The sequence below is a fragment of the Hemiscyllium ocellatum genome, chromosome 11 (assembly GCF_020745735.1).
Source record: "Hemiscyllium ocellatum isolate sHemOce1 chromosome 11, sHemOce1.pat.X.cur, whole genome shotgun sequence".
NCBI classification, from domain to species: domain Eukaryota; kingdom Metazoa; phylum Chordata; class Chondrichthyes; order Orectolobiformes; family Hemiscylliidae; genus Hemiscyllium; species Hemiscyllium ocellatum.
In genome coordinates, this window is record NC_083411.1 from 23,314,287 (window position 1) to 23,341,663 (window position 27,377).

Below are 27,377 nucleotides of genomic sequence, written 5' to 3' on the forward strand. Positions count from 1 at the left end.
TAGTATGTTCTGCTACAGGAACTAAGCTTTGTGAAATTTAAAATTTCTCAAAAGATTAGACATCAGTAGCCATATTATAGAACATAGGACGTTACAGCGCAGTACAGGCCCTTCGGCCCTCGATGTTGCGTCGACCTGTGAAAATAATCTGATATCCATCTAACCTACAACGTCCCATTATTATCCATATGTATGCCCAATGCCCATTTAAATGCCCTTAACGTTCGCGAGTCTACTACTGTTGCAGGCAGGCCATTCCACGCCATTACTTCTGAGTGAAGAAATCACCCTTAATCTCCGTCCTAAATCTATCACCCCTCAATTTAAAGCTATGTCCCTTGTGTTAGCCTTCACCATGGGGAAAAAGGCTCTCACCCTATCTAACCCTCTGATTATTTTATACGTCACAATTAAGTAATCTCTCAACCTTCTCTCCAACAAAAACAGCCTCAGTTCCCTCAGCCTTTCCTCATAAGACCTTCCTACCATACCAGGCAACATCCTCGTAAATCTCCTTTCCAAAGCTTCCACATCCTTCCTATAATGCGGTGACCAGAACTGCACGCAATACTCCAGATGCGGCCTTATCGGTGTCTTGCACAGCTGAAGCATGACCACGTGGCTCTGAAACTCCATCCCCTACAAATGCCAACACATCATATGCCTTCTTAACAACCTTATCAACTTGGGTGGCAACTTTCAGGGATTTATACACCAGGACACAGACATCTCTCTGTTCATCTACACTGCAAAGCATTTTACTATTAGGCGAGTACTCTATTCCTGTTATTTCTTCCGAAGTAAACTCACACTTCTCTGCATTAAACTCCATTTGCCACTTCTCAGCCCAGCTCTGCATCTTATCTACATCCTTCTGAAACCCACAACATCCTTTGGCACTATTACAACTCCGCCTACCTTAAGTGTCACCCGCAAATTTACCAACCCATCCTTCTACGCACACTTCCAGATCATTTATAAAAATGACAAACAGCTGTGGCCCCAAAACAGATTCCTGCGGCATACCACTGGTAACTGAGCTCCAGGATGAATATTTCCCATCAACCACCACCATCTTCTTTCAGCTAGCCAACTTCTGATCCAAGCAGTTAAATCACCTTCAATCCCGAAACTCTGTACTTTGTGCAATAACCTACCACGTGGAACCTTATCAAATGCCTTAGTGAAGTCCACATACACATCAACAGCTTTACCTTCATCAACCTATTTTGGCACCTTCTCGAAGAACTCAATAAGGTTACTGAGGCATGACCTACTCTTCATAAAACCATGTTGACTATCCCTAATCAAATTATTCCTTTCCAGATGATTATAAATCCTATATCTTCTAACCTTTTCCTACACGTAATCCACAACCGGAGTAAGGCTCACTGGCCTATAATTAGAAGGGTTGTCCCGACTCCCATTCTTAAACAAGGGAACAACATTTGCTTTCCTCCAGTCTTTTGGCGACAATGATGACAAAGATCAAAGTAAAGGCTCTGCAATCTTCTCCTTGGCTTCCCAAAGAATCAGAGGTTAAATCCCATCTGGCCCAGGGATCTTATTTATTTTCAGATCTTCCAAAATTGCTAAAAGCTCGGCTTGGTCAACCTCAATCCCATCTAATCTTGTAGCCTGCATCACTGTATTCTCACTAACATTGCCCTTTTCTAACGTGAATACTGACGAAAAGTATTCATTAAGCACTTCCCCAATGTCATCAGATTCCACACACAACTTTCCACTACTATCTTTGAGTGACCTTAATCTTACTCTAGTAAGATCTTATGAGAATACACTTCTAACTACTTGTTGTCATATTAATCCTTAGCCTAAAAACACTCAACATTACTGATTCACTGATCAACAAATGCCATTCTTTATTACTTACCCATTTAAACTCTTTCAATGTTTAAATATCTCTCTAAGCCACTTAAATCTTTCTGCTCCACCAAGTACCATTCCAGGCAAAATTTCTCATCATAACTAAATACACTACAAACTCTAGAAAATAATGCTTGTTTTCACAAGGCAAGCCTATGTTAAATGATGTTAAAGCAGCTTGCACACAGATATAACCACACACAACATTCTTACATTTTCATAAAGAATATGCCTTGGCTAAAAATCAAATGGATTATTTTGTGTTAAAATAAACTTGATGCTACTTCACACAGTTAACATTTTGGTTTACATTCTCTAGATTGCAAGCAGCTAGTGTCTGTTGTCCTGCCAGAATTGAGGTAGTCATCCCAGCATTTCAAACATTCACCACAAATGGTGAAAGAAGAAATAAGTTTTACTTTCACAGTAAAATAGTACCTAGTCAGGCACCAAAATAATATTATAGACAATGAGGGTATCACCTCTTCAAATTTAAACAGCAACTAACTTTGATGCAGTGATCAACACTTAACACACAAGCATACAATTCATTTTACCCCAATGTACCAGAACATTCCAAATGACAGTAGAAACCTCAATTAAGAGTGCAGTCTCCCAAAGTGAATATACTTTATTCCCTTTAAAAATGCAGGGGTAAAAATTCTTCCTTGCCTCCACTGGCACCAAGCACATGAAAGATCACACCGAAGAATACAGAGCAGAATGAGAGAGATCAGTACATAAATTTTTGCACGAAATGTTTTTACTTTCAAGTTTTTACATCCAGTAGATTCCTCTTAAACCTTTCAGATGTCAGCATGCATACTTACCATACATATCTACCTTTCAATCCTCTCACGCTTCAACATATCATATTGTGCTCCACATGCCAGCCACCTGACTTAAAATTTTGTGGTATCATACTGATCACCTCCCACTATTCAGTGTTGACCTACTGCCCTGGCCAGACTCTTCACACGACCTGAAAGTTGAACTGTGCCCTGGTCAGCTCACTCCCTTGATCTGTGAGCTAAAGGCTACCCCCTGTGGAGGCAAGCAGAGGACAGAGACAGAGGGAAACAAAACAGACAAAAAGCTGAGCTGATAAAAAGAACAAACTAGCACACGTAAAAGGGATGGCTGCAAGAAGAAAGCAGCACACACAAACAAAAAGCAGACACGTGAGCAACATTGGGAAAGAGAAAGAAAAGATCTAATTTTTTTGAGAAACTTGTTTTTTTTGTCATACTTCATGCCCATTGGATAGAAGACCATAACATAGGAGTGGAAGTAAAGCCATATATCTTCAAGGTCTTAGCACCAGCTTATTTCAAAACCATTTCTCAGGGGCCAAAGTTCAAGTTTCATTCAGGTGTACTTTTTTGCACAAACTACACTCTTGCAGTTTTCTCAGAATGTAAATTTCAGAAACTGCCCTACGTATAGAGAAAGCGCACACTTTGCCTGACCCAGACTTACTGTATCCTGTCACCATACATGATTTTCAAAAGCTTGTCAGGCAAAGAAGAACTTAACTTTTTTGTTGATAACTGGAAGCATTCCTACGTATGATAGCTTCAAGACATAGATATACACAAGAACAGTGATTTTACTATCGGTAAGGATCCTAGGAACATTGCAGTGAGTAACACCTTCTGACTGCCCAAAGTCTGTCCACTATCTATAAGACACAAGTCAGGAGTAGGATGAAATATTCTCCTTTTGCTTGAACAGGTGCAGCTCCAATAACACTCCAAGAAGCTTAACATCACCCAAAACAAAGCAGTACCCTTGATTGGTACATCCATAAGCAACTGCTCTCTCCACCACTGACGCTCAGAAGCAATGTGTACTATTTACAAGATGCATTTCAGAAATTCAAAGATCCTTATATAGTACCTTTACCTAGGAGTACAAGGGTAGCAGATTCATGGGAACCCCAGCACCTGCAAGTTCCCCTTCAAGCCACTTCTCATTCTGAATTGGAATTATATTACTGTTTCTTCACTGTCACAGAGTCAAAATCCTGAAATTCCCTCGATAATGGTATTGTGGGCCTACCTACAGCACGTACACTGTAGCAGTTCAAGGCGGCAGCTCATTATCTTCTCAACAGCAACTAGGGATGAGCAATAAATGCTGGTCAACCAACACCCCATATGAAAATAAAACACACAACCTTGTGCTGCGAAGCTTGGACAGTACTTGATAAGCATGAAGAATTCACAAATCAATACCAAATGCATTTACAAATTCAGCTCAAGTGGTTGGATGAAAAGCATTTTTTTAAAAATCAGTTGGGCCTTAAAAGTTCTGTGCAATACAAGGCTCTTTGATCATTCAAATAGCTGAAAACCCTCTCTCCATTCTAATGTCCCACTATCTCTATCCTACTGCTGCCAAATTTCAGCACAAATATAGTAGTTTAATGAATTTCACAATTTCCCAGTGATACCAAATTGCAGAACTAATTCACAGTGCAGATAAGCTTACAAACAGCTCAGTATCATTAAAAACAAATACTTCCAACTAGTAGACCTTGCAGAATGAGAGATATTTTATACTCCGATACATGAAAATCTTACTTTTTTTTGTGTTAAAATGAAAGTTTCAACATCAATACATGCACGTATGCTCTGCACATTAGTCTGTTATTAACAGATCAAGATGCTACCAGATTGGCTTATTAAAAGGATCAAATCAAAAAAGGAGCCAACAACCAGTTTAAGGGTGTAGGTTTGCTCGCTGAGCTGTAGGTTTGATATCCAGACGTTTCACTGCCTGGCTAGGTAACATCATCATGGCAATCTCCAAGTGAAGCAAAGTTATCGTCTCCGGCTTTCTATTTATATGTTTGTCCTGGATGGGGTTCCTGGGGTTTGTGGTGATGTCATTTCCTGTTCGTTTTCTGAGGGGTTGATAGATGGGATCTAGATCGGTGTGTTTGTTTATGGCGTTGTGGTTGGAGAATTCCTAGAGGCCTGGCACTCCAACCACAACGCCATAAATAAACACACCGATCTAGATCCCATCTATCAACCCCTCAGAAAACGAACAGGAAATGACATCACCACAAACCCCAGGAACCCCATCCAGGACAAATCTATAAATAGAAAGGAGGAGACAACAGCTTCACTTCACTTGGAGGTCGCCACTGATGATGTTACCTAGCCAGGTAATGAAACGTCTGGATATCAAACCTACAGCTCAGCGAGCAAACCTACACCCTAAACCTCAACCTGAGTTACAAACCTTCACAAACCTTGCAAAAACCAGTTTTAAAAAAAGGAAACAATACCAATTCAAATATTTTTGCAAATGATTTTGACCATGTTTCACTTTCTGCATAAACAGTTAAAAAATTGGAATATTTCTTGCAACACATTATAAAGATGGCAAAATTCACAATGGGTAACTGTGAAGCTCTGCTTGAAATGTCAGTGTTGTCAGAGTCCAAAAGCCCTCATGGGAATACTAAGACTCAAGCTCATGGAACTTTTCACAGTGATTATTACCCGAATAAAGCCAAAATTAAAATACAAACAATATTACTGTAAATCCCAGTATTTGGTGTTTAATTACTGACAGCAAGGTTGGCCATTCACAAAGCCCATCAAGACCTGCTATTTATAAGCATCACCGTCAACAATGGCAAGCTACCAAAGCAAAGAAATCCCCAAATACCTGGAATTTTTTTTAAAACAAAGTCAAAGGAATATTACTAGAAAGCTGTTCATATTATAACAAAAAGGATTGTTGGGAAGTTGCTGTGTTCCTTACATAACATTTAACAGTGGCTGTTAGTCCCAAAATATATTGCTAACTTAAATCTATCTACATTTTGCACATAAGAAACTAGATATGGAAGTCTGACCTAATTCCAGAACAGGGTTATTCTTGTGGAGAGGGGGTCACATTTTGATTTTTCTCTTCTGACAAGGGCTCGTAAACAAATTTCAGAGGGATAATGCTTGTCACAATATTAAACATGAATTTCATGAAAAAAATTCAAAAACAATAAATTGATCATTTAGATGAATAATTATCGGAAATTAACACTAAAATACACCATGCAGCAAAAGCTCAATAAAAGTGAATTTTTACTTTTTCGTTGAGACACTGAGCTAGAGAAAAACAAAGCAGCCCGCCATGATCACAAGGGAAGGCGCATTTTCTGGGGTTGAGCTAAGGAGTTAGGTTTAAATAATGCTGACCTTGGGTTGCCTTTGGTAGGGCACATTTCAAGTTGGCCTCTGCGGAATGCACAGATAAGTGGGGGTTAAAGAAGAGTTGAATTTCCGTCCAGGGTTTCCTTCTCACTCAAGTCTGTTTTCCTTTCCCCTTTCACTCTCACTTACCTCTCTTTTGCTCACTTCTACATGTCACCCTACCTCCTAACACACAGGCACTTATCCCTCTCTTTCTGTATGGCTTATTCTGTTCCTTTAACTTACAAGAAAATAATTCATGGTGAACTGTGCTTCAAATATTTCCATCATTACCACTTCACCAGTTGAGATTAAAGTGGTTTAACAAGCCACACTCAAACAACACACTATCCCCACCCACCAAAACCATATTTAAATACAGACTTAATAATTATTCTTTAACTATTTTTAAAAAGTTAATATAAAGAAAGAATAATTTGTGGCAGAGACCCATCGGCCTGACTCTCATTTCTCCCTACGCTGCTCACCTTCATGGCCTGACTTTCTTTTAATTCACATTTGGGATATGGGCATCACTGGCTTGGCCAGAGTTTAGTCTACCCCTAAGTGTCCTTGAGAAGATAGTGTCGAGCTGCTTTCTTGAACTGCTGCAGTCCAAGGGCTGTCAGTAGACCCACAATGCCACTAGAGAGGGCATTAAGATTTTGACAGTGATATTAAAGAAACAATGAGTTATTTCCAAGCCAAGATGGCGAGTGGCTCTGGAGGGGAAATTGCATGGTTCCCATGTATCTTTGGTCCTTGTCCTTCTAGATGGAAGTGGTCATGGGTTTGGAAGGTGCTATTTTTAGGGCTTTAGTAAACTTCTGCAGCCCATCTTGTAAATGGGATATGCTGCTTCTGAGTGTCAGCAATCAAGGAGGTGAATGCAGTATAAATCAAGTTGGCTGCTTTGTTCTGCTTGCTCCCAAGTCCCTTGAATTCTGTTGGAGTTGCACACACCCAAACAAGTGGGCAGCATTCCATCACACTTCTGACTTTTGCCTTGTAAATTGTCAACAGGCTGTGGAGAATCAGGTGATAAGTTATTTGCTGGAGTATGCCCAGCCTCTGACCTACTTTTGCAGCCATTTTATTTATATAGTTCAGTTTCTGATCAATGGCAACCTCCCCCCCACCTCCCCAGGATATTAATAGTGGGGTGTTCAGTGATGGTAATGCCAAATATCAAGGAGCATTGCTATATATATGCCAGACAATGGCATCGCAGTTAAACACAACCTAACCAAAGATGTTACTTGCCACTTTTCAGCTCAAGCTTGGACATGAACTGCTTCAGTATCTGATGTGTAGCAAGCGGTGTTGAACATTCCATGATCATAAGTGAAAAACCCACTTGAATTAGAATTAGAACCCTTACAATGTAGAAATAGACACTTTGGCCCAACACATCCACACCGATCCTCCAAGAGTAACTCACCCAGACCCACACCCCAATCCTATATTTACCCCTGACTAATACATCCAGCCTACACATCCCTGGACACTATGGGCAATTTAGCACAGCCAAATCATCAAAACTGCAAATCTTTGGATTTCTGACCTGATGGAGATAAGATTCTTGATAAAGCAGCTGAAGATGGTTGGGTCTAGGACACAATACTGAGGAACTAAGAGCTCTTGTGGTGCAGTTGTAATGTTCCCAACGGTGAGCCAGGAAGCTCAGGTTCAGATTCCATCTGCTCTAGATGTGAATAGTATCTCTGAACCAGATGATTAACAATATGTACACCACTGAACTGAAGGCACCTGTAGCACAGTGGTAGCGTCCCTACCTTTGAGCCAGGAAGGGTACATTCAACTTTTATCTGCTCCAGTAGTATGTCATAACATTTGTGAACGGGTTGAATCGAAAATATTTACCCTAAGCAACTCCAGCAGAGATGTCCTGGAGCTGAGATGATTAACTAGGTATGAGTGCAACTGTTGGAGAATTTTTCCTGATTCCACTAACTCCAAATTTGCAGGGATTCTTTGATGTCAGACCTGGTCAAATGCTGCATTGATGGCAAGGGCAGTAACTTTAATCTCCCCTGGGTATTCGGTTCTTTTGTCCACGATTATACAGAGGCTGTAATGAGGTTAGGTGCTGAGTGGCCCTGGTGGAACCCAAACTGATCAGTGAACAGATTATCGCTTAGCAGGTGCTGCTTGATAGTACTATGACATTTTCGAATACTTTATGAATAATTGGCAGCAGATTAAGAGATGGTAATTGGCTAGGCAGGCGTTGTCCTGCTTTTTGTCTTCAGGATATACCTGTAGCAGGTATACACCGTCCTATACACAGAACAATCGTAGTACCCCTCTGCCATTAGACGGTCATTGTTTTCGCCACATCATATGACGTTCATCTCCTTCCTATCTTCCTTAAAAGTCCTCAAGAGTCACCCATTCCCAGACCTAACAGCAGATTTAACAGCATTGAACAACACTTTGGGTTGCTCACTGCTCCTCTAATCACAGACAGATTCTCTCCCATTTTTGCTCCCGATAGGTTCACCAGTAAGCCTGCAACTGTGCACATAGAGGGAAAGGCCATCTGATCGGAGGAGCAGCACTTCGCGAAATCCTCCACACATTCTTACCTATAGTATGCTCTGGCTCCAAACAACACACGAGACAGAAAAAACAATGCAAAGAACAATTAACATTCACTTAAAATCATTATTTTCCTGATTATTACCCTTCTCACGTAAGGGCATGCAATTAATCATTGAGAATCTTATGAATGGGCTGTAAATTAGTCTATCAGTAAAACAGATGTCAGGGTGTATGAAACACTCTGGAGGACCATGTCATCTGCAAATCAAGTTGGGCACCTCTAAACATCATGCCTTAAAATGATAACATAGCTACAGCCAGCTGGCGGTGTAGGTAGAGGACGACACAATTTATGGTTATCAATTTGATCTCTTAACTGTTATGATTTCTTGTCTGTGACAAAACAATATTTGCAACAATAGTAAAAAGTTGTTCCATTGCAGCTAATAACTCACTCAACTCAATTTTGAGTGTAAAAGCCTTTGTACAAAAGAAAAACTTGAAAAGAAATGGAAACATATTAGCAACGTTATAGAACAGCAAATGCTCAATCTTTAGTGAAAGTATTCTGTCTCCCAATTCTGCAGATTTGTTATGCAATTGTTGGGTAGAAGCCATCAAAATGATTTTAGGTCTATCTAACTGCAATGTATAAAAGAAAAATACTTTAAAAATTAATTCACAGAATGAGGGCACTATTGGCTACACCGGAATTTATTACCTATCCCTAACAGCCCAGAGGACAGCCACATTGTTTTAGGTCTGGAGTCACGTATAGGCTAGACTAGGTAAGGAGGCCAGTTTCCTTCCATAAAAGAATCAGTGAAGCAGATGCGTTTTTCTGACAACCGATAATGGCTTCACCGACATCATGAGACTCCTAATTCCAGAATTATTGAATTCAAAATCTACTATCTGCCGTGGTGAGATTAGAATCTGGAACCGCAGGACATTACCTGGGTCTCTGGATTCACATTCCAGCTATCATACCACCAGACCATTGCCTTCTGTTACCACTACTTTCCAGAACAAAAGGAAAATCACTCTCCAGCAGTTATATCTCCTTTTTACCCAACTCTATTTTCTTTGCAATGTTCACTCTGACACAAGCAATGGCATGGAAAGCCAGCTTGGAAATGACGGTATTGTACATTCACAATCAATACTTGGTTTAAAGGGGGGAGGAAACAATAAAATGCAGTGTACCAGCTCTCCTTCAAAATTAGGAAATTTTAAAGCATTGTATAAGTTTACTTCCAATTGAAAATTCTCAGAACTTTTGATTATTCAAAGTATTCAAAATTGAATCTGTTACTGATAAAAACCAACAATTTTGCGAGGAACACATGCAAACCTACAAAGCTAGCTACTCTCAACATCCATTGACCATTAACAAAAGCATTCACAAAGTGATTGAGTGATTCTACCTATAGTAACAAGAACACCAGCCTATACCTGAACCTCCTTAATATAGGATAATAATTCAATAATAGGAAATTCAACTTCCATTGAGTGTTTCAATAAAAACAAAATCTAAAATTACATTTCCTGTCTGGATATCACTGTACAGCACAAAACCCAGTGAGGCAGTGACATATTTTTATATCTTCAATAAGCTTTCTCAGAAAATACGGATATTCATTTTTTGTTAAGGTTGCCCACCTGGTGTACCAAACAGGTTATTATCCCTCATCAGCCTGTACTCCTCTTCACTCAGGTTATTGACAAAATGATAGAAGGCTTCCTCCCGATCCAGGCGGTCTGACTGACGCCTGCGCTGATCTTCGTTAGAAGACTGAGTATCAGCCTGATCATTTCCTCCATCTTCATTAGCAGCATTTTCCATAATGAGATAAAACAGATTTTACCTAGAGAGAACGGTGTGAAAACAGGATTGTAATGTATATGTTTTAATATTATACTTGATCCCAGCTATCAATTTCACATTTTCCTGTCTGCACTTTAATTCCCTAGCAATGCTATAAAACAAAAACAAAACCAAGTACTCGCAATGTAATTGTTACTTCAGCCTTGATTTAGTGATATAGTTCACTCATTTTCTGAGACAGACAGACACACTACTCTATGTTCACATCACGTTAATTAAGTCCCATATTGTGGGTAAATTCTTGTCATGCAGTGGTAGTATTCCTGGATCATAAGCACTGGGTTCAAATTACATTTCAGGGATTTAATAGCCACAAAAACTGAGTTAATAATGTTGCCAAACAAGTTATCAACCTGTAAAATCTTCTGATATGGCTTTGGTAATTAAGAGATTCCACACCAGCCACCTGCAAAAACAATGATAAGCTACTGTAGTCCCTCGCCAATCTTGGACCAATACAGAAGCACAAAGTCACCAATGCCCATTCAGTGCATGACAATTGAAAGGATTTATAAAGATAGTAAAGCAAGAGAGAATGTGAAAGTAAGAGACAGAGAGAAAGTGCATAATACACAAAGACAGAAAGAGGAGGTGAAGAGCTTTAGGGAAGGATACATACCTTGGGTTCTAGATATCTGAATGCATGGCATGGTGGAGAGTGTGCAGGAATATACATTTGACTATTACGGGTAGCGATTGTACTGGAGCAACTCAAATCCTACTATAAAGGACAAAGACATAGTAGACCATATAGGAGAATTTCTGCCATTTGATAAGATCATGGCTGAAGTTCTACATCAACTCCCATTCGCCCACCTTAACCACAATTCTCAATTCCCTTAGTGCTCAAAAGTCTAACCAATGTCAGTCTTGGATCTATTCATCCTCAACTTTTTGGAGTTGCAAATTCCAGAAGCTCTCATTTATCCCATGAAATAATTAAGCAGAATTCAGTTCATGTCACAGTACTTTCATGGGCTAACAAATTAGTACAAGGGGAAAACAAGCAGCCAACAAATTGTTGAAAACCTAAGCAGCTCAATGGTGTTTAAACATAGGAAACAGAACCCCATAGTCTGGACTACACTTGATTAGCCACACAACTGTCCAACATAAAAAAGGGGAAAGTGTGGGTTATCAAGCTGCAACAAAAGCAAGGGAATCTCCTTTCAAAGCAAAGCAAAGAATATTTTCTAGAAAAGGTTTTTTTACCCCCTCAAGAAGAAACTCTTGCAGTTGGTGTTTGCAATTTAGTTCAACATTTGCCAAAGACCCCTTCTTTCAAATCCATCTTCGCCCTCAGAATTCTATTTACACCAACTATTCAGTACTGAACATCTTTCTGGATCTTTGCTACATCATGATATATCTGAGACTAGAAAACTAACTATCATTTGCAAAAAGATATTCTCAAAATGCCTGGATTTTAAGATTTTACAAAATATGAACTCCACACTACTTTGCAGGCCAACAGTGTTGGACAATAGATAATAGGTGCAGGAGTAGGCCATTCTGTCCTTATAGCCAGCACCACCATTTATTATGATCATGGCTGATCATCCTCAATCAGTATCCTGTTCCTGCCTTAGCCCCATAACCCTTGATTCCATTATCCTTAAGAGTGCTATCCAACGCTTTCTTAAAAATATCCAGAGACTTGGCCTCCACAGCCTTCTGGGGCAGAGCATTCCATACACCCACCACTCTCTGGGTGAAGAAGCTTCTCCTCAACTCTGTTCTAAGTGGTCTGCCCCTTATTTTTAAACTGTGTTGTCTGGGAACGAATATGCACTGATTTAGTGTAAACTAAAGCAGCAATGTTAGCAATGTTTCCATTTTCAATGCTTCCAAAACTGATCACTCACATTTCAGTGATAAGAGCAAAAGGTTACTTTGTTCTGACCAAGTGCTCCCATCAGCAATCTAAGAGAATGCACCAATCAAGATCAAAACCTCCCCCTTCACTTATTTTGTATTTCAAAACTGTTGATCAATGTCCATATAAAAGGCAATTGTGTATGAACTTCTACCTGAAAGAATTTTGATCAGGACTCCCCAGTGTCTTACAGCTGATAAAATGGGTTTGCTTTCAAAAAGAATGGCCTAGCATTATATCTTGATCTGTCACTGTACAGTCTTGTAACCAAACATTATTTACTTCAGACTGAAATCAAAAGAAAACACAATGACTGTCTGAAATATTACATCAATTAGTTGTACAGCACAAATCGATTATTTTCATTTTACATATCGCGTAGCTTTATGTTTGTGGTTAGACATCTCTGAAACCAGCAATTGAAACTTTCATGTAAAGTCATCTCATCCATCACTATGTATAACATTCCATCTAGACTCCTGTAGCCACACTTAAAGATCAATCTTATGAACTCTCTAAAGTATATGAAATTCTGAAGCAACAGGTATCCAAATAATTTATTTTGGGTTTTAGGCAATATTTACAGAACAGATCACTTGAAATGGGACATTTCTGTCAAAATCAATTTTCCTCGTCTCATCTTGTCCAAGGAGTACTGGTCTTGCTCCCAATCATTTTGTGCTCAGTGTTTGCTCCTGACTTTACTTTTTTTCAAAATATTGATGCACATCCTCACGCTCCACTCAAAAGTTCTAACCATCTTGCTTGGCATGCAAGTTAGACTCAACAGTCCTTAATATGATTTGCCAATTTCTACATTTTCTGGAACACGAAACTGAAGAATACATATTATTTTCTGCTAAGTCAGGACAAGCTTCTTCAAATATTATTTACCAAAATAATTGCTTACAGTGAAGAATTAAGTGGTAAATTCTGTAGGTCTCATTTCTTAAGGATCTTGAGTAAGAGTGCAAACTTGGTCAGGAATTCAGAAGTGTGGAAAATTCAGAGTTGAAGTCAAAGTAGTTAGCCTAAATTTACATTCAAATAGGCTCTGCAAATGAAAAGAGCAACTGGATAAATTCTTAACTGCTGTAAGCAACAGTGCATGACAGCTTTGCACTGGTTTTCATATCTTCTAAACTCGGTTTAATTTGCGGTAATGGGAACAATTCCTCCAGGTAAAAGGCTTAAAGATGCATTCTGTTGCAAACTTCTCTATGTCTGTATATTGAGTAGATTACCACATTCAAAAATACATTGAACTTGCATGGGAACATACTGGTCAATTCAATTAATCAGTCTCAGTATTAATAGTTTGAAGTGTTCTTGAAGAATGCCTATTATCAGCTCTGGATTTGCCTTTCACTAGCTAGTAAACAAATCCTACTCTCACTGTTTAAACAATTTAACCTCTATTTTTATCCTGCAATAACATTTTTATTCCTATTTACAACATTGCCTTCCAGATACTCTAAGGTTAAAAACTCATGCAAAATTTTCTCGTAACTTAGAACTCATCCTGATGAATTTTTTCTACTCAAACACAATGGAGAGATCAAAAGGAGGATGCAAGGAGATTTCCATGTATTGGCCCACTTGCTTAAATCATGTAGCAGATTTAATACAATGGCAAGTTATATATATGTCAAAAAACAGAAAGGAGAATATTATTTCAATGATGTTATATTGGGAAGGGTGGACATATAGAGGGATCTATCTGGGTGTCTTTGCACACCAGTCAAATAAAAGTATTCAGACAGGTGGAGTAAGCAATTAGAAAAGGTAAATAGTTCAGAAGTAGTGATGTCTTACTGCAGTACTACGCCTGGAATAGGTGTGCACACCGAAGGAACAAAGGAATGCAGCAGAAATTCACTCAGCTGATACAGAGGATGGAAGGACTAACCTATGAGCAGAGATTGGTTCGACTGGGTCTGTAATCACTAAGGGTCAGAAGAATGAGGGAGAGCTGATCGAAACATTAGAATTTTAATAGGGCTGGACACACTAGATGCTGGGAGGATGTTTTCTTGGTTGGGGCAATCTCAAGTTACGGGGCGGGGTTTTGAAATGTGTGCACCTGCATGCAGCGATCCTGTTGCATTCTCTACCTTAAAAGGCTGTGGAAACCAACCATGGGGGGGGTGGGGGGGGGAGAGAAGAGAGAGAGAGAGAGGGAGAGGGAGGGAGGGAGGGAGGGGGCGAGAGAGAGAGGGAGGGAGGGAGGGAGGGAGGGAGGGAGAGAGAGAGAGAGAGAGAGAGAGAGAGAGAGAGAGAGAGAGAGAGAGAGAGAGAGAGAGAGAGAGAGAAATACATTTTTAGATCTTAAAAACATCAAGGGATTTGGGAGAAAGCAGGAAAGTGGTTTGGGATAGAGGATCAGTCATGATCATATTGAACATCAGAGCAGACTCAAAGGATCAAATGGCTCACTTGCTCCTGGTTCTATGATATTAAAATGCCAGAAGCGGTGATCAAAACTGTCAATACAAATTGCATTTATATATTAAGTAGTCTACTGACATGAGTCAACTATAACTACACAATTAAAATGGTTTTTGTATTCAGATTAGAATGCCACCTGACGTGTCATTTTGCTGCATGCAGTGTATTAATATGGGTAAATGCTGCTGGCAATGGTGTCCACGTTTGGGTGTGAAAAAGAATGCTGCATTATATTGAGTACATTTCATAATAGACATGAAGAAATATTTTCTGTTGATACGGAGATAACTCAGGCGCACCTCAAACACCAGCTTGATCATTGATAACATGAATGGGGCTATTCACAAACAAAGATTAACAGTTCCTCTGCTGCAAAAAGATGAGTTCTGTTTATTAGCAATTTGACCTAAGATATCTAACACAATAAAAGTCAACGTTAGAACAGTTTTATCAAAAATGCCACAATTTCTGTATGTTGAATTAGCCAATCTTCTGGCTGCCCATATCTTGGTCTACAAGAATAAAATAGGAAGTTGGTGCCAATGACACCGAAAACATTTATTGAGTTGCAACAGTGAAGCTGCTGTCAGCTGTGACATCTGGAGCATGATTTTTGTGGAGGGAACTGACAAATAATGGAAGCTTAAATTACAAGATTTTCTTTCCAATTGTTTAATTCCTGCAAACATTGTCAATAACAGTGCAACTAGCATCTTCACTTGGTGAAAACAAGCCAGCAAGTAACTGCCTTTCACAATCACAGCAATACATAGGTTATCTTATTCAATTAAGATACTACTTTTTTTTAAAAGGATACTACAAGTTTTATTTGTTTATAATTTGAAATTGTCAATATACCTTCGAACACACTGCGCAGCACTGATAAGCAGATGGTAAAAGGTGAGAAGAGACCATCAGGCTTTAACAAACCTTTCCAATAAGACAATAAGCAAAAACCTGTAGTAAGTTCAAGAAAAATGAAGGAATTCCTTTCATGATCTCAAGACAATCAAGACGATCAAGGTGTCCTGAATGTACTCCACTAAAAGTTGCAAATATATTTATTTCATTTTAATTAGCCAATTGGAGAAATAACACAAGGTGTGTACATCCTTCAAGTACCAAGTTGGCTTAATTGACACTGGTTTCACCCGGGTCAAGAGGTCCTGGGTGTAGGCTCAACACAGATACTTAAAACAATACCCTACAACAGCAATATAGAAAAAGAGCTGCAATGTTGGAGACAAGATGTTAAAACAAATTCTTCCTACATTTGCTCAAGCTACCTTTGCAACATGTGAGAACTAGCAGTGAATTCTGCAAGATCCTGGTCAATCATCTCACTCAACAGCGCCACCAACACAAGAAGATTTCTGTTTTAGGTGTCTCAGACGAGCAACTACAGTTGACGAGTGCTCTCAAAAATTGGGATTATGTCCATTGGAGTAGACTTAAAAGGTTTTTAAAATAGTCAAGAATTTTGATTATGAAACGGCATTATGAGGTTTGGAATCAGTGAAAAAGCCATTAATTTATCGTCACCTCCGTTTCCTCAAGTACTCTTGGTTTCTTTTGCAAATCAGCTTAAACCCACATCCTCTTGCTGACAGCCTTTCTTACAGTGGATAGAACTACTCCCTATTTACTCCATTTAAGCTTTTCAAGATGACGACCTACCAAATCTCCCCTCACCTTCACTGCTCCAAACCAAACAACGTTATCTTGTCCAATCTCTCTGCATTGACAAAGCTTTCTCTGGCAACATTAAAGCAAAAAACATCAAAAACAAGAAACAAAATATGGAGGCGGCCAATCAGCATCACAAGCCTGCCATGCCATTCAATAAAGGTCAGGGCTGATCGGATTGTAGACTTAAAACTACTTTTCTGGCTGACCCCTCCCTCCCTTTATTATCTGATCCATGACAGGTCATCTGGCAGTGGTATTGCCCTAATGTTTTTTAGCCCACAATTCTGTCTTTGCCAATACTTACTGCGCTCCATTACAGGTCGTTCAAACGTTGATGTATCCCTTAAATATCTTGCCAGGACTTGCTCACCCTGCCACAGTACAATGCAACTTTCTCTTTACCTAACCTAGTCTTCCCAAATGCCTTGACATGAGGAATGTTATATTTTCAACAGACTGTTTGATGGAAATCAGGTCTCTTGCCCCATTCAAATGCGGTGACATACGCCTATTTCCTATCAATTTTATTTGCTACACTAACTGCACTTACACAAATACACTTGGATCTTAATCTGCCTGACCACTCCTTGTTCTGAACTAGTGCAATTTGTCACTCCTAGTTCATTGGGCACCATGTTTTTCCTCTGATATTTCTTTCTGATGTTCACATCCTCTTAAAGTTAGTTTCAGACCAACACCCCTCAGCACAGTTAGGCTGGAAGACTGGCTTGCAATGCAAAGTATGATAATAACGTGGGTTCAATTCCCGTACTAGCTGAGATTACTGTGAAGGATTTGTCTTCTCACCCTGATGTGTGATAAGCCCCGAAGAAGGGTTTATGCCCGAAACGTTGAATATCCTGTTCCTTGGATGCTGCCTGACCTGCTGCGCTTTTCCAGCAACACATTTTCAGCAACATCTTCAGTTGGCCTCAGGTGAAGCACTGCTGAGAATTCCTGTTTTCTATTTGTATGTTTGGGTTTCTGATGTTACTTCCTGCTTCTTTTCTCAGGGGGTGGTAGCTGGGGTCTAACTCAGTGTGTTTGTTGATAGAGTTCCAGTTGGAATGCCATGTGTCTAGGAATTCTCGTGCATGTCTTTGTTTAGCTTTCCTAGGATGGAGGCGTTGTCCCAGTCGAAATGGTGTCCTTCCTCATCCGTATGTGAGGATACTAGTGAGAGAGGGTCATGTCTTTTTGTGACTAGTTGGTGTTAATGTATCCTAGTGACCAGTTTTCTGCTTGTTTGTTACAGTCCTTGCATGGTATTTTGTAAATGACATTAGTTTTGCTTGTTGTCTGTACAGGGTCTTTCAAGTTTAGTTGTTGTTTTAGTTTGTTGGTGGGTTACGGGCTACCATGATGCCAAGTGGTCCGAGTAGTCTGGCAGTCATTTCCAGTGACACGACCCATGGTATCCTTACAAACGGATGAGGAAGGACACCACTTTGACTGGGACAATGCATCCATCCTGGACAAGCCAAAGACACGCACGAGAATTCCTAGAAACATGGCATTCCAACCGGAACTCCACCAACACATCGAGTTAGACCCCATCTACTACTCCCTGAGAAAAGGAACAGGAAGTGACATCACCAACCCAAAGAAACCCAACCATTAAATAGAAAGCAGGAATTTTCAGCAGTGCTTCGCCTGAGGCCTACTGAAGATATTACCTAGTAAAATAACAAGATATCTGGAAATGAACCTTCAAGCTCAGCACACAAACCTACATCCAAAACCTCAACCTGAGCTACAAATCTTCTCAAAACTTGCTACAATCATGGATGAACTTGGATGACTATTCATTGTAATTTACACTTCAGCTAGACAGTCATTTGCTATTGTCAAGTTAAACTCTAAATTAAATCTCTTCCATCCCCCAGGAATGCTTTCTGGCCAAAGATATGTCACACTTGCATCGTCTTGAGGAATCACTAAGTCAGGAAATCATCTGCATAACGATTCCCCAGGATTAGGGCATTAGCATTATCTCGGAGGATGATCTCATCCTGCCACTGTACTGGGGGTAACACGTGACTGTGAGTAACTGGTGATTGTCTTTAGTGGCATGTGACTGGGGGAATGGCCAAAGCATCTGCAGGCAAGGCCAACTGACCTGTATAAAGGGGATGCGTTTTCTTTGCTCAGGGCCTCGCTGACTCAACCTTGCACAGCTGCAAAGGGGTCACCTAGCTCGTACAACCTTGAATAAACTTTAACTCTTTGCAGAGGTTAGTGTGTGCGAATTGCATGTCATGTGTGAAAGCATGGAAAAAGAACCTAACAGTATCTTGTCAAAGGCCTTTCTCAAGTCCATATATATTATCTTTTTCAGCACCTCAAGCAATTCAATCAAGTTTGAGGCAGATGACCTTCCCTGCACAAAGCCTTAAATCTTATTATCTTTTTATTGACTGACTTGACGGAGGTCATATTTTACCAAATATCAGTCTCTACAGGGGTTGCAATACCAAAGATACAGAAATGGCACTTAAATACAAAGCAAAATAATAAATCACTATAAAGCAAAACCACAGATGTTAGAAATACACTGCAGATTAGTTTGCATCAAGAATGAACAATTGCCAGATGATGATTTTTTTGGACATGAACACTTTAACACAATCAAAGACAAGCACATTGATAAAACCATTTTAACAAAGTGAAAATCACCAGATACTAGAATCAGAGTCGAGTGTGGGGTACTGGAAAAGCACAGCAGGTCAGGCAGCATCCGAGGAGCAGGAGAATTGATGTTTCGAGCATAAATCCTCCCCCTCAGGAACTGGGGTTTATGCTCGAACCATTAATTCGCCTACTCCTCGGATGCTGCCTGACCTGCTGTGCTTTTCCAGCACCACACACTCGACTCTAATCTCCAGCATCTGCAGTCATCACTTTCTCCTCTCGATACCAGAATCTCAAGACAGAGTAAATAATTTGAATACTCTTCATTGTTTAATGTAAGGTTAAAAGATCAGTTAAACGAAGACAAAAAGATCATCATAATGCAGAGACACTGAAAACAACCACACCAACAAGGGTGAAATAAAATAGGAAAAGAAAGTCAAGCTGCAGACAATTTAAAACTGGCAAATTGTTTGCCAGTTGACTCTCCACTCCTTTCTTCTACATTTGACCATTCTCTGGGATTTCATAGATCCTGACTAAACTGCATCTTTTCAGCATTTCCAGTTCATACAACACCGATTTAAGCACCATTGTACAAATGCAGCAAAATCTTAAATCACAAGTAATTGGGAAAGGTAACCTTAACTAGCAGATTCGAAAATTGCATCCTCAAAAAGGCCTATATTACCAATTTAGAAACTCCACAAATCGGTCTAATTTCTGCACTTCCCAATAGATAATTTAACAAAATTCTTAATTGCCCTTGTACTTTCATTTTGGTTTGCCAGGAGAGAATGGGACACGGACATTTACAATTTAGAGCTCCAAACTACTGCAGACCGTTCGATAACAATTTCTGGTTTACCCATCTTGCCAAGCAGATACTGAACACAGGTAACCATGACTCAATCATCAGCATTTGAATTAAAATGGTTCTGTGTGCAAACATTTATAAGTTACACTATGCAAGACAAAATTTATATTAACTTAAGGCAGCTTTTCCTCCTTACAGGAAACACTGGCCAGGTAGTTAGGAGAAGAGGATTCCTGGAAATGTATAAATGTATCAATTTGGTCATTGATTGTTGGGAGATCGCCACACAGAAATGGTTGAAAACAGTCACAAGAAACAGAAACTGAGAAGGGAACATTGCTCTCATCGGTAATCATTTCTATGTTTGCAATACATTCCCCACTGATTATCCCTTTACACCCAACATTCCACTTTCGTAAAACATGTTCAAAAGCCATTCTTCTTATAGTCACACCGACTCAAATGACTTCACCTGTGCATTTATGGCTATTGCAACATAACTGGGCTTTAACTTTGGTTTCCACTTTCTACACTGAGCTACACTTTAGCGTCATCATCTATAAGCACTGAGCCATGAAATGCACAGTCAATACCATGTTTGAAATATTCTTGTCAACAGGATCACTGACACCCCATTTCAATCATGTCAGGACTTGTTTCTCCAGTTCCTGTTCAAAAATTGCCCCACCCACCTGCTTGAACTGAATACAGCAATACACAAAATCAGCACCTTGAGCCTGAGCTCTCTTAACAATTAGGAGAAAGTGAGGACTGCAGATGCTGGAGATCAGAATCAAAAGGTGTGGTGCTGGAAAAGCACAGCCAGTCAGGCAGCATCTGAGGAGCAGGAGAGTCGATGTTTTGAGAATAAGCTCTTCATCAGGAATGATGAGCAGTTTATGCTTGAAACATCGGCTCTCCTGCTCCTCTGATGCTGCCTGACCGGCTATGCTTTATCAACACCACATATTTTGACTCTCTTAACAATTATAATAGTTAACAAAATATCATTCTCCACTTCCAAACCCCAGCTCATACTCCTGCAGCTTTCCTTCCACTTTGGAACCAAAGAGACATCTAAAGCAACATCATAAATGCATTACCCTGTTGACTGTCCTCTTTCACAATTTAATTCATAAAAACTGTATCCTCCTTTATTTAACACACCACTACTTTCTGAATCCATTATTCACCTTTATCCTGTGTTGATTTTAAAATGCATTGTCTTTGTTACCAAATCTCAACACAATTTCCTCCAGCTATTGGATTCACCCATAATCTACTCCTACCACAATCCACCCAGGTTAGTGCTCAATGTTGTTCCCCCATTCTAAATGAGAGCCAACATCTCTGCACTTATAAAACACTTCCTGAAAGTTATTCTCTTTTCCTTCCTGGTCATCTTTAAAAAAAAAACTTCTATATCAATAACTTTGGCTCTCACCTAACCTAGGATCAAAATAAATTATTAAGGGCTCTTCCTGAGCAAAAGAAAACTACTTAGCTTCATTCCATTGAGGGCTCCTTTTTCCAAGGGGTGAGGACAGAATGTGATGATGATCATGATTTCAGAAAGAGATATGGTGCAGAGTTTGGAAAACACACCAAAGTAAGTTGTAATTATCAGTAAAGAGATTATGCCATCTAAGAAGTAAGTCTGATCTTAAGGTACTTTGATTCTACAAACCTAATTGTAGAAACGGTTCCAGATTATCACCATTGCTGATATGGTCAGCTGTACCTGGGCCTGTTATTTATAAAAATCAATGTTCATCATCATCCAAAAGCAAAGTTTGTGAGAAGATTTGTAGCTCGGGTGCTTGTTGTTGTGGTTCTGTTCGCCGAGCTGGGAATTTGTGTTGCAGATGTTTCGTCCCCTGTCTAGGTGACATCCACAGTGCTTGGGAGCCTCCTGTGAAGTGCTTCTGTGATCTTTCCTCCGGCATTTGTAGTGGAAGCTCCCATGCACTGAGGATGTCACCTAGACGGGGACGAAACGTCTGCAACACAAATTCCCAGCTCGGCGAACAAAACCACGACAACCCAAATGCAATTCCTTAATTACAATAAACTAAGATCGCCTCTTCACTCCCCAACCATGATTTACGGGAAATTAAAAAGGGGTAGATATGAGTACTGACGAGGGGTCACTGGACCAAAAACATGAACTGATTTCTCTCCAGATGCTGCCAGACCTGCTGAGCCTTTCCAGCAAATTTGTTTTTGTTTCTGATTTCCAGTATCTGCAGTTCTATTATTTAGGATTTTATTTAGTTTGGAACTGACATTCCCGATAATCTTTCCTTGAACTCCAATCAGGTTTCCTCTCTCACACCTTTGCTGCTCCTTCAATTATTCAGTTGCACGTCTGGAGGAGCAATGAGAGCAAGGGAACCTGTGCCTAGATGAGCTGCAATCACTATTCAGATTCTGTTTCTCCCCAAATTCACTTTCTTAAATCAAATGCTTCAATTTCCCACTCTCACTACGATATCTGTGCACATGCCAATCTTTTGTGGTCTATTTGAGAAGTTGAGGGGGAATGTGCCTGTCATACTCTTGCATTCTGAAATCTGCCTTGTCCCTTGCCATTTCATAAACATTTTTCCTGTTAGCCTGTCAAACTAAGTAAAAATTTATCAACTTGGGTTGGCTTTCTGGAGGTTACAAAGTACCTGATATCTCTGTGGGACTAGCAGTTATGGAGGTGTGTCTCAGTATACTGAAGCTGATAAACATTTAAAAAGTGACTAAATTAAAAACAGAGCTGGAAAAACACAGGTCTTGTAGCATCTGTGGAGAGAAAACAAAGTTACCATATTAAATATGATGCAACCTTTCTTGCCAACTCCATCATTTGTAGTTCTTTCTTTTTAACTTAAAAAGCTCAAGTCAGAGTCCGAATGACATTCAGCCAATAAGTACATTGATGTGTATAAGGACTGAGCCAGATGGTGACTCTCACCATCTAGATTCAAAAATCTAGAGAATAGTAATTAGGGTGCAATATAAGGGGGTTATCGGCACTTGTATTTTTTCCATTTTGTTTTCAGAAAGGAGAAAATTATCAAAATTATGCTTTTCTCTCCCCACCCAACCCTGCATTGAACAGCCATAGATCTCATGGAAGCAACATTTCAGAAAGGTTTAGTGCAGAAGCAGCACATGAGCACAACTGCTTTGGTAACAGACAACAGCACATTCTTCGGCTTACAAGGAAATAATCACCCATGCTGGCTGTACCTGTATTTAAAATCGCAACAGGGGAGTTTCGTTTTATTTGCTGTCTTCTATGTTTAAGCGAACCCCAACCAATGAAGAAACTGAACAGCAACTATATTCGCTATTCTTAATATGTAAATAGCTCAGTCACCAAATCTTCTGTGAATTTCACATTGCACAGCTGTGGACTTTAATTATTACTTTGGAATTTGTCTTCAAGGAAATGTTATTTTTGCCAGTTTATGTATCAAAAAAATGGTGGCTATATAAAACATGGAATACAGTGCATATAGATTAAGATTTTCCCTCCAGCTTAGGTGATATCACAAGCCGTTATTCAACCAGATTATTTGGCTTGCTGTGAACCATGGATAACCTCCGAAAATGTACATAGAGTTCAGATCAGAAAAAATGGACAGCTCTTCTGACACAGACTGTTTTCAAAGTCTTCATTGTAAGCTGTGGAGGACTTATCTTTTGTATTTGTGTGTTGTCTTTAGGGGTTAGCTTCTGTATTGCTTACTTTAAAAGACAATGTCAATAATTGCTTGCTCGTAGACTCAAACATTGCGAAAAGAAAACAAGTTGCAGCTTTTTATCTTGCATTCATCAGAACTCGAACAAGAAATAAATTTGAAATAAGGGACATTCTATAGTACGAGGGCACCTGATAGTTTGGGCCATCACTGACTTGGAGATGCAGCGAAAACAGTTAGCTGTCAATCTTTGTTCACATGACAGCTAGATTCTGATTGGTCAGGGTGTTGCCATGGGGACGCAGTGCTGATTCAGTTGAATCCATGACCCTTCTTTTCAGTTACAGTGTATGTGCAAATTCCTTTTGTCTACAGGTCCCCAATCTCTATAAATGGAGCTTCAAGCAAATGCAAAAGCATCATGCAGTCAGTAAGACTGAGTCAGGTTCGGTGCTGGAGCCTTCAGCTAGTTACAAACTATTAATAACTTGGACAAAGAAACAATTTGTATCATAGCCAAATTTACTGTTGACACAAAAGTTTGGAAAGCAAGCTGTGAGCAGAATACAAAATATTTCTAAAGAAATATATCAATGCATCAAAAGAATAGGATATCCAACCCAAAACCCTTTTACCTTCCAGACTTATGTTAACAATAAATTAGCCAAGTAGAATACAATGGAAGGTTCCAGTGAGTATAACTTTGTTAAGTAAAATATGTTTTGGGCAATGTGAACCTAATTTCATGGCGGGCATTCACAAAACTACACTTTGTACAAGTACCAGGATGCCTGTAGAGACCAAAGATTTCAGCCAAGAAACAATTCTTCCATGGCACAAAACAAAAACAGGAAAGTGACCTGATCATGGCTAACGAGTGAAATTATTGATAGTATTAGATCAAAGGAAGGGACATACAAATTGGCCAATAAAAGCAGATTTAGAGCAGTTTAAATTTCAATAAAAGACAAAGGGAATAAAGTCATGCTGAACAGAAACAAACTGATTGCAAACACAAATGAAGAGAAGATTGGCGAAAACAAATGGAGGTCCTTTCCAATCAAAAACAGGCAACTTATAATGAAGAACAAAGATAGAGACCAAGTAAATACATACTTTGGTTCTGTCTTCAGAAAGGACGACACAAATAATCCTGGGGGCACAGGACCCAGTAAGACACGTGAACATAAATATTATTAGAGAAATAATGCTGGGAAAATTGATGAGATTAATCCCCAGGGACCAATAATCCATATCCTAGAGTTCTTGAGGAAATGGCCCTAGGAACAGTGGGCGTTTGGTGTTTACCTTCCAAGATTCTATATACACGAACAGTTTCTATGGATTGGAGGATAACTAATGTAAACCCACAACTTAAAAAGGAAGTGGAGACAAAACAGGGAATTACAGATGGGTTAGTCTGACATTTGTAGTGGGGAACATATTAGTATCCACTATCAAAGATTTAATAGCATAGCATTTGGAAAACAGTGACTGGATTGGACAAAGTCATCATGTATTTATGAAAGGGCAATACTTCTTGACAAAGCTACTGAAACTTTTGAGGATGTAACCAGTGGAATTGATAAGGAGAAGCCAGTGCATGTGCTTTACTTGGACTTTCCAAAGCTTTTGATAAGGTTCCACACAAGGGATAAAATCAACGTGCAGGGAACCGGAGCTCATGTACTGATACAGATAGAAAACTGGTTGGCAGACAGGAAACAAAGCATTTTTTTCTAAATGGCAAATTCTGAATGGTGGGTACTACAGGGATCAATGCGTGGAAACCAGCTATTCACAATATTAATAATTTAGATGAGGGAACTAAATGTAATATCTCCACATTTGCACATGACATCAAGCTGGCTTGGCAGCTCAACTGCAAGGACAATGCAAAGATGCAAAAACATGATTTTGATGAATTGAGCCACAGATTCACAGCATGGAAACAGACCCTTCGGTCCAACTTGCTCATGCCGACCAGATATCCCAACCCAATCTAGTCCCATCTACCAGCACCCGGCCCATATCCCTCCACACCCATCCCATTCACATACCCATCCAGACACCTTTTAAAATGTTGCAACTGTACTAGCTTCCATTACTTTCTCTGGCAGCTCATTCCAGACTGGCACCACCCTCTGCATGAAAAGGTTGCTCCTTAGGTATTTTTTATATCTTTCCCCTCTCACCATAAACTTATGACCTCTAGTTCTGCACTCCCCCACCACAGGGAAAAGACTTTGTCTATTTATACTATCCATGCCCCTCAATTTTGTAAACCTCTATAAGGTCACCCCTTTGCCTCAGATGCTCCAGAGAAAACAGCCAGAGCCTATTCAGCCTCTCCCTATAGCTCAAATCCTCCAGCCCTGGCAACATCCTTGTAAATCTTTTCGGAACCCTTTCAAGTTTCACAACATCCTTCCGATAGGAAGGAAACCAAAATTGCATGCAACATTCCAACAGTGGACTAACCAATGTCCTTTACAGCCGCAACATGACCTCCCAACTCCTGGACTCAATACTCTGACCAATAAAGAAAAGCATACCAAACACCTTCTTCACTATCCTATCGACCTGCAACTCCACTTTCAAAGAGCTATGAACCTGCACTCCAAGGTCTCCTTGTTCAGCAACACTCCTGAGGACTTGACCATTAAGTCCTGCTAAGATTTGTTTTCCAAAAATGCAGCACCTCACAGTTTATCTAAATTAAACCCCATCTGCCATTTCTCAGTCTATTGATCAAGATCCTGTTGTAGTCTGAAGTAACCTTCTTCACTGTCCACTACATCTCCAATTTTGATGTCATCTGCAAACTTACTAACTATACCTCTTATGCTTACTTCAAAATCATTTTTATAAATGACGGAAAGTAGTGGACGCAGCACTAATCCTTGCGGCACTCCACAGGTCACAGGCCTCCAGTCTGAAAGACAACCCTCCCCCACCATCCTCTGTCTTCTACCTTTGAGCCAGTTCTGTATCCAAGTGGCTAATTATCCCTGTATTCCATGAGATCTAACCTTGCTAACCAGTCTTCCATGGGGAACTTTGTCGAACGCCATACTGAAGTCCACATAGATCATGTCCACTGCTCTGCCCTCATCAATCCTCTTTGTTACTTCAATCAAGTTTGTGAGACATGATTTCCCATACACAAAGCCATGCTGACTATCCCTAATCAGTCCTTGCCTTTCCAAATACATATACCTCCTGTTCCTCAGGATTCCCTCCAACAACTTGCCCACCACCGATGTCAAGCTATAGTTCCCTGGCTTGTCCTTACCACCTTTCTTAAACAGTGACACCACATTAGCCAACTTCCAGTCTTCTGGCACCTCACCTGTGACTATCAATGCTACAAATATCTCAGCCAGAGGCCCAGCAATCACTTCCCTAGCTTCCCAAAGAGTTCTAGGGTACACCTGATCAGGTCCTGGGGATTTATCCACTTTTACGCGTTTCAAGACATCCAGCATTTCCTTCTCTGTAATATGGACATTTTCCAAGGTGTCATCATCTATTTCCCTACATTCTATACCTTCCAGGTCCTTTCCACAGTAAATACTGGTGCAAAATACTCGTTTAGTATCTCCCCCATTCTCCTGCGGCTCCACACAAAGGCCGCCCTGCTGATCTTTGAGGGGCCCTGTTCTCTCCC

General features: G+C 39.9%; 1 protein-coding gene across 1 annotated transcript in view; it reads right to left on the reverse strand.

Moving 5' to 3' along the window:
• rlim (ring finger protein, LIM domain interacting) overlaps positions 1–27,377 on the reverse strand; it is a 57,343-nt gene that overhangs the window by 24,407 nt on the left and 5,559 nt on the right. The window contains exon 2 of the mRNA XM_060832466.1: positions 10,323–10,528. Coding sequence (XP_060688449.1) covers positions 10,323–10,506 — 184 coding nt within the window. The 5' untranslated portion in view covers positions 10,507–10,528. The remainder of the gene's footprint in view (positions 1–10,322; positions 10,529–27,377) is intronic.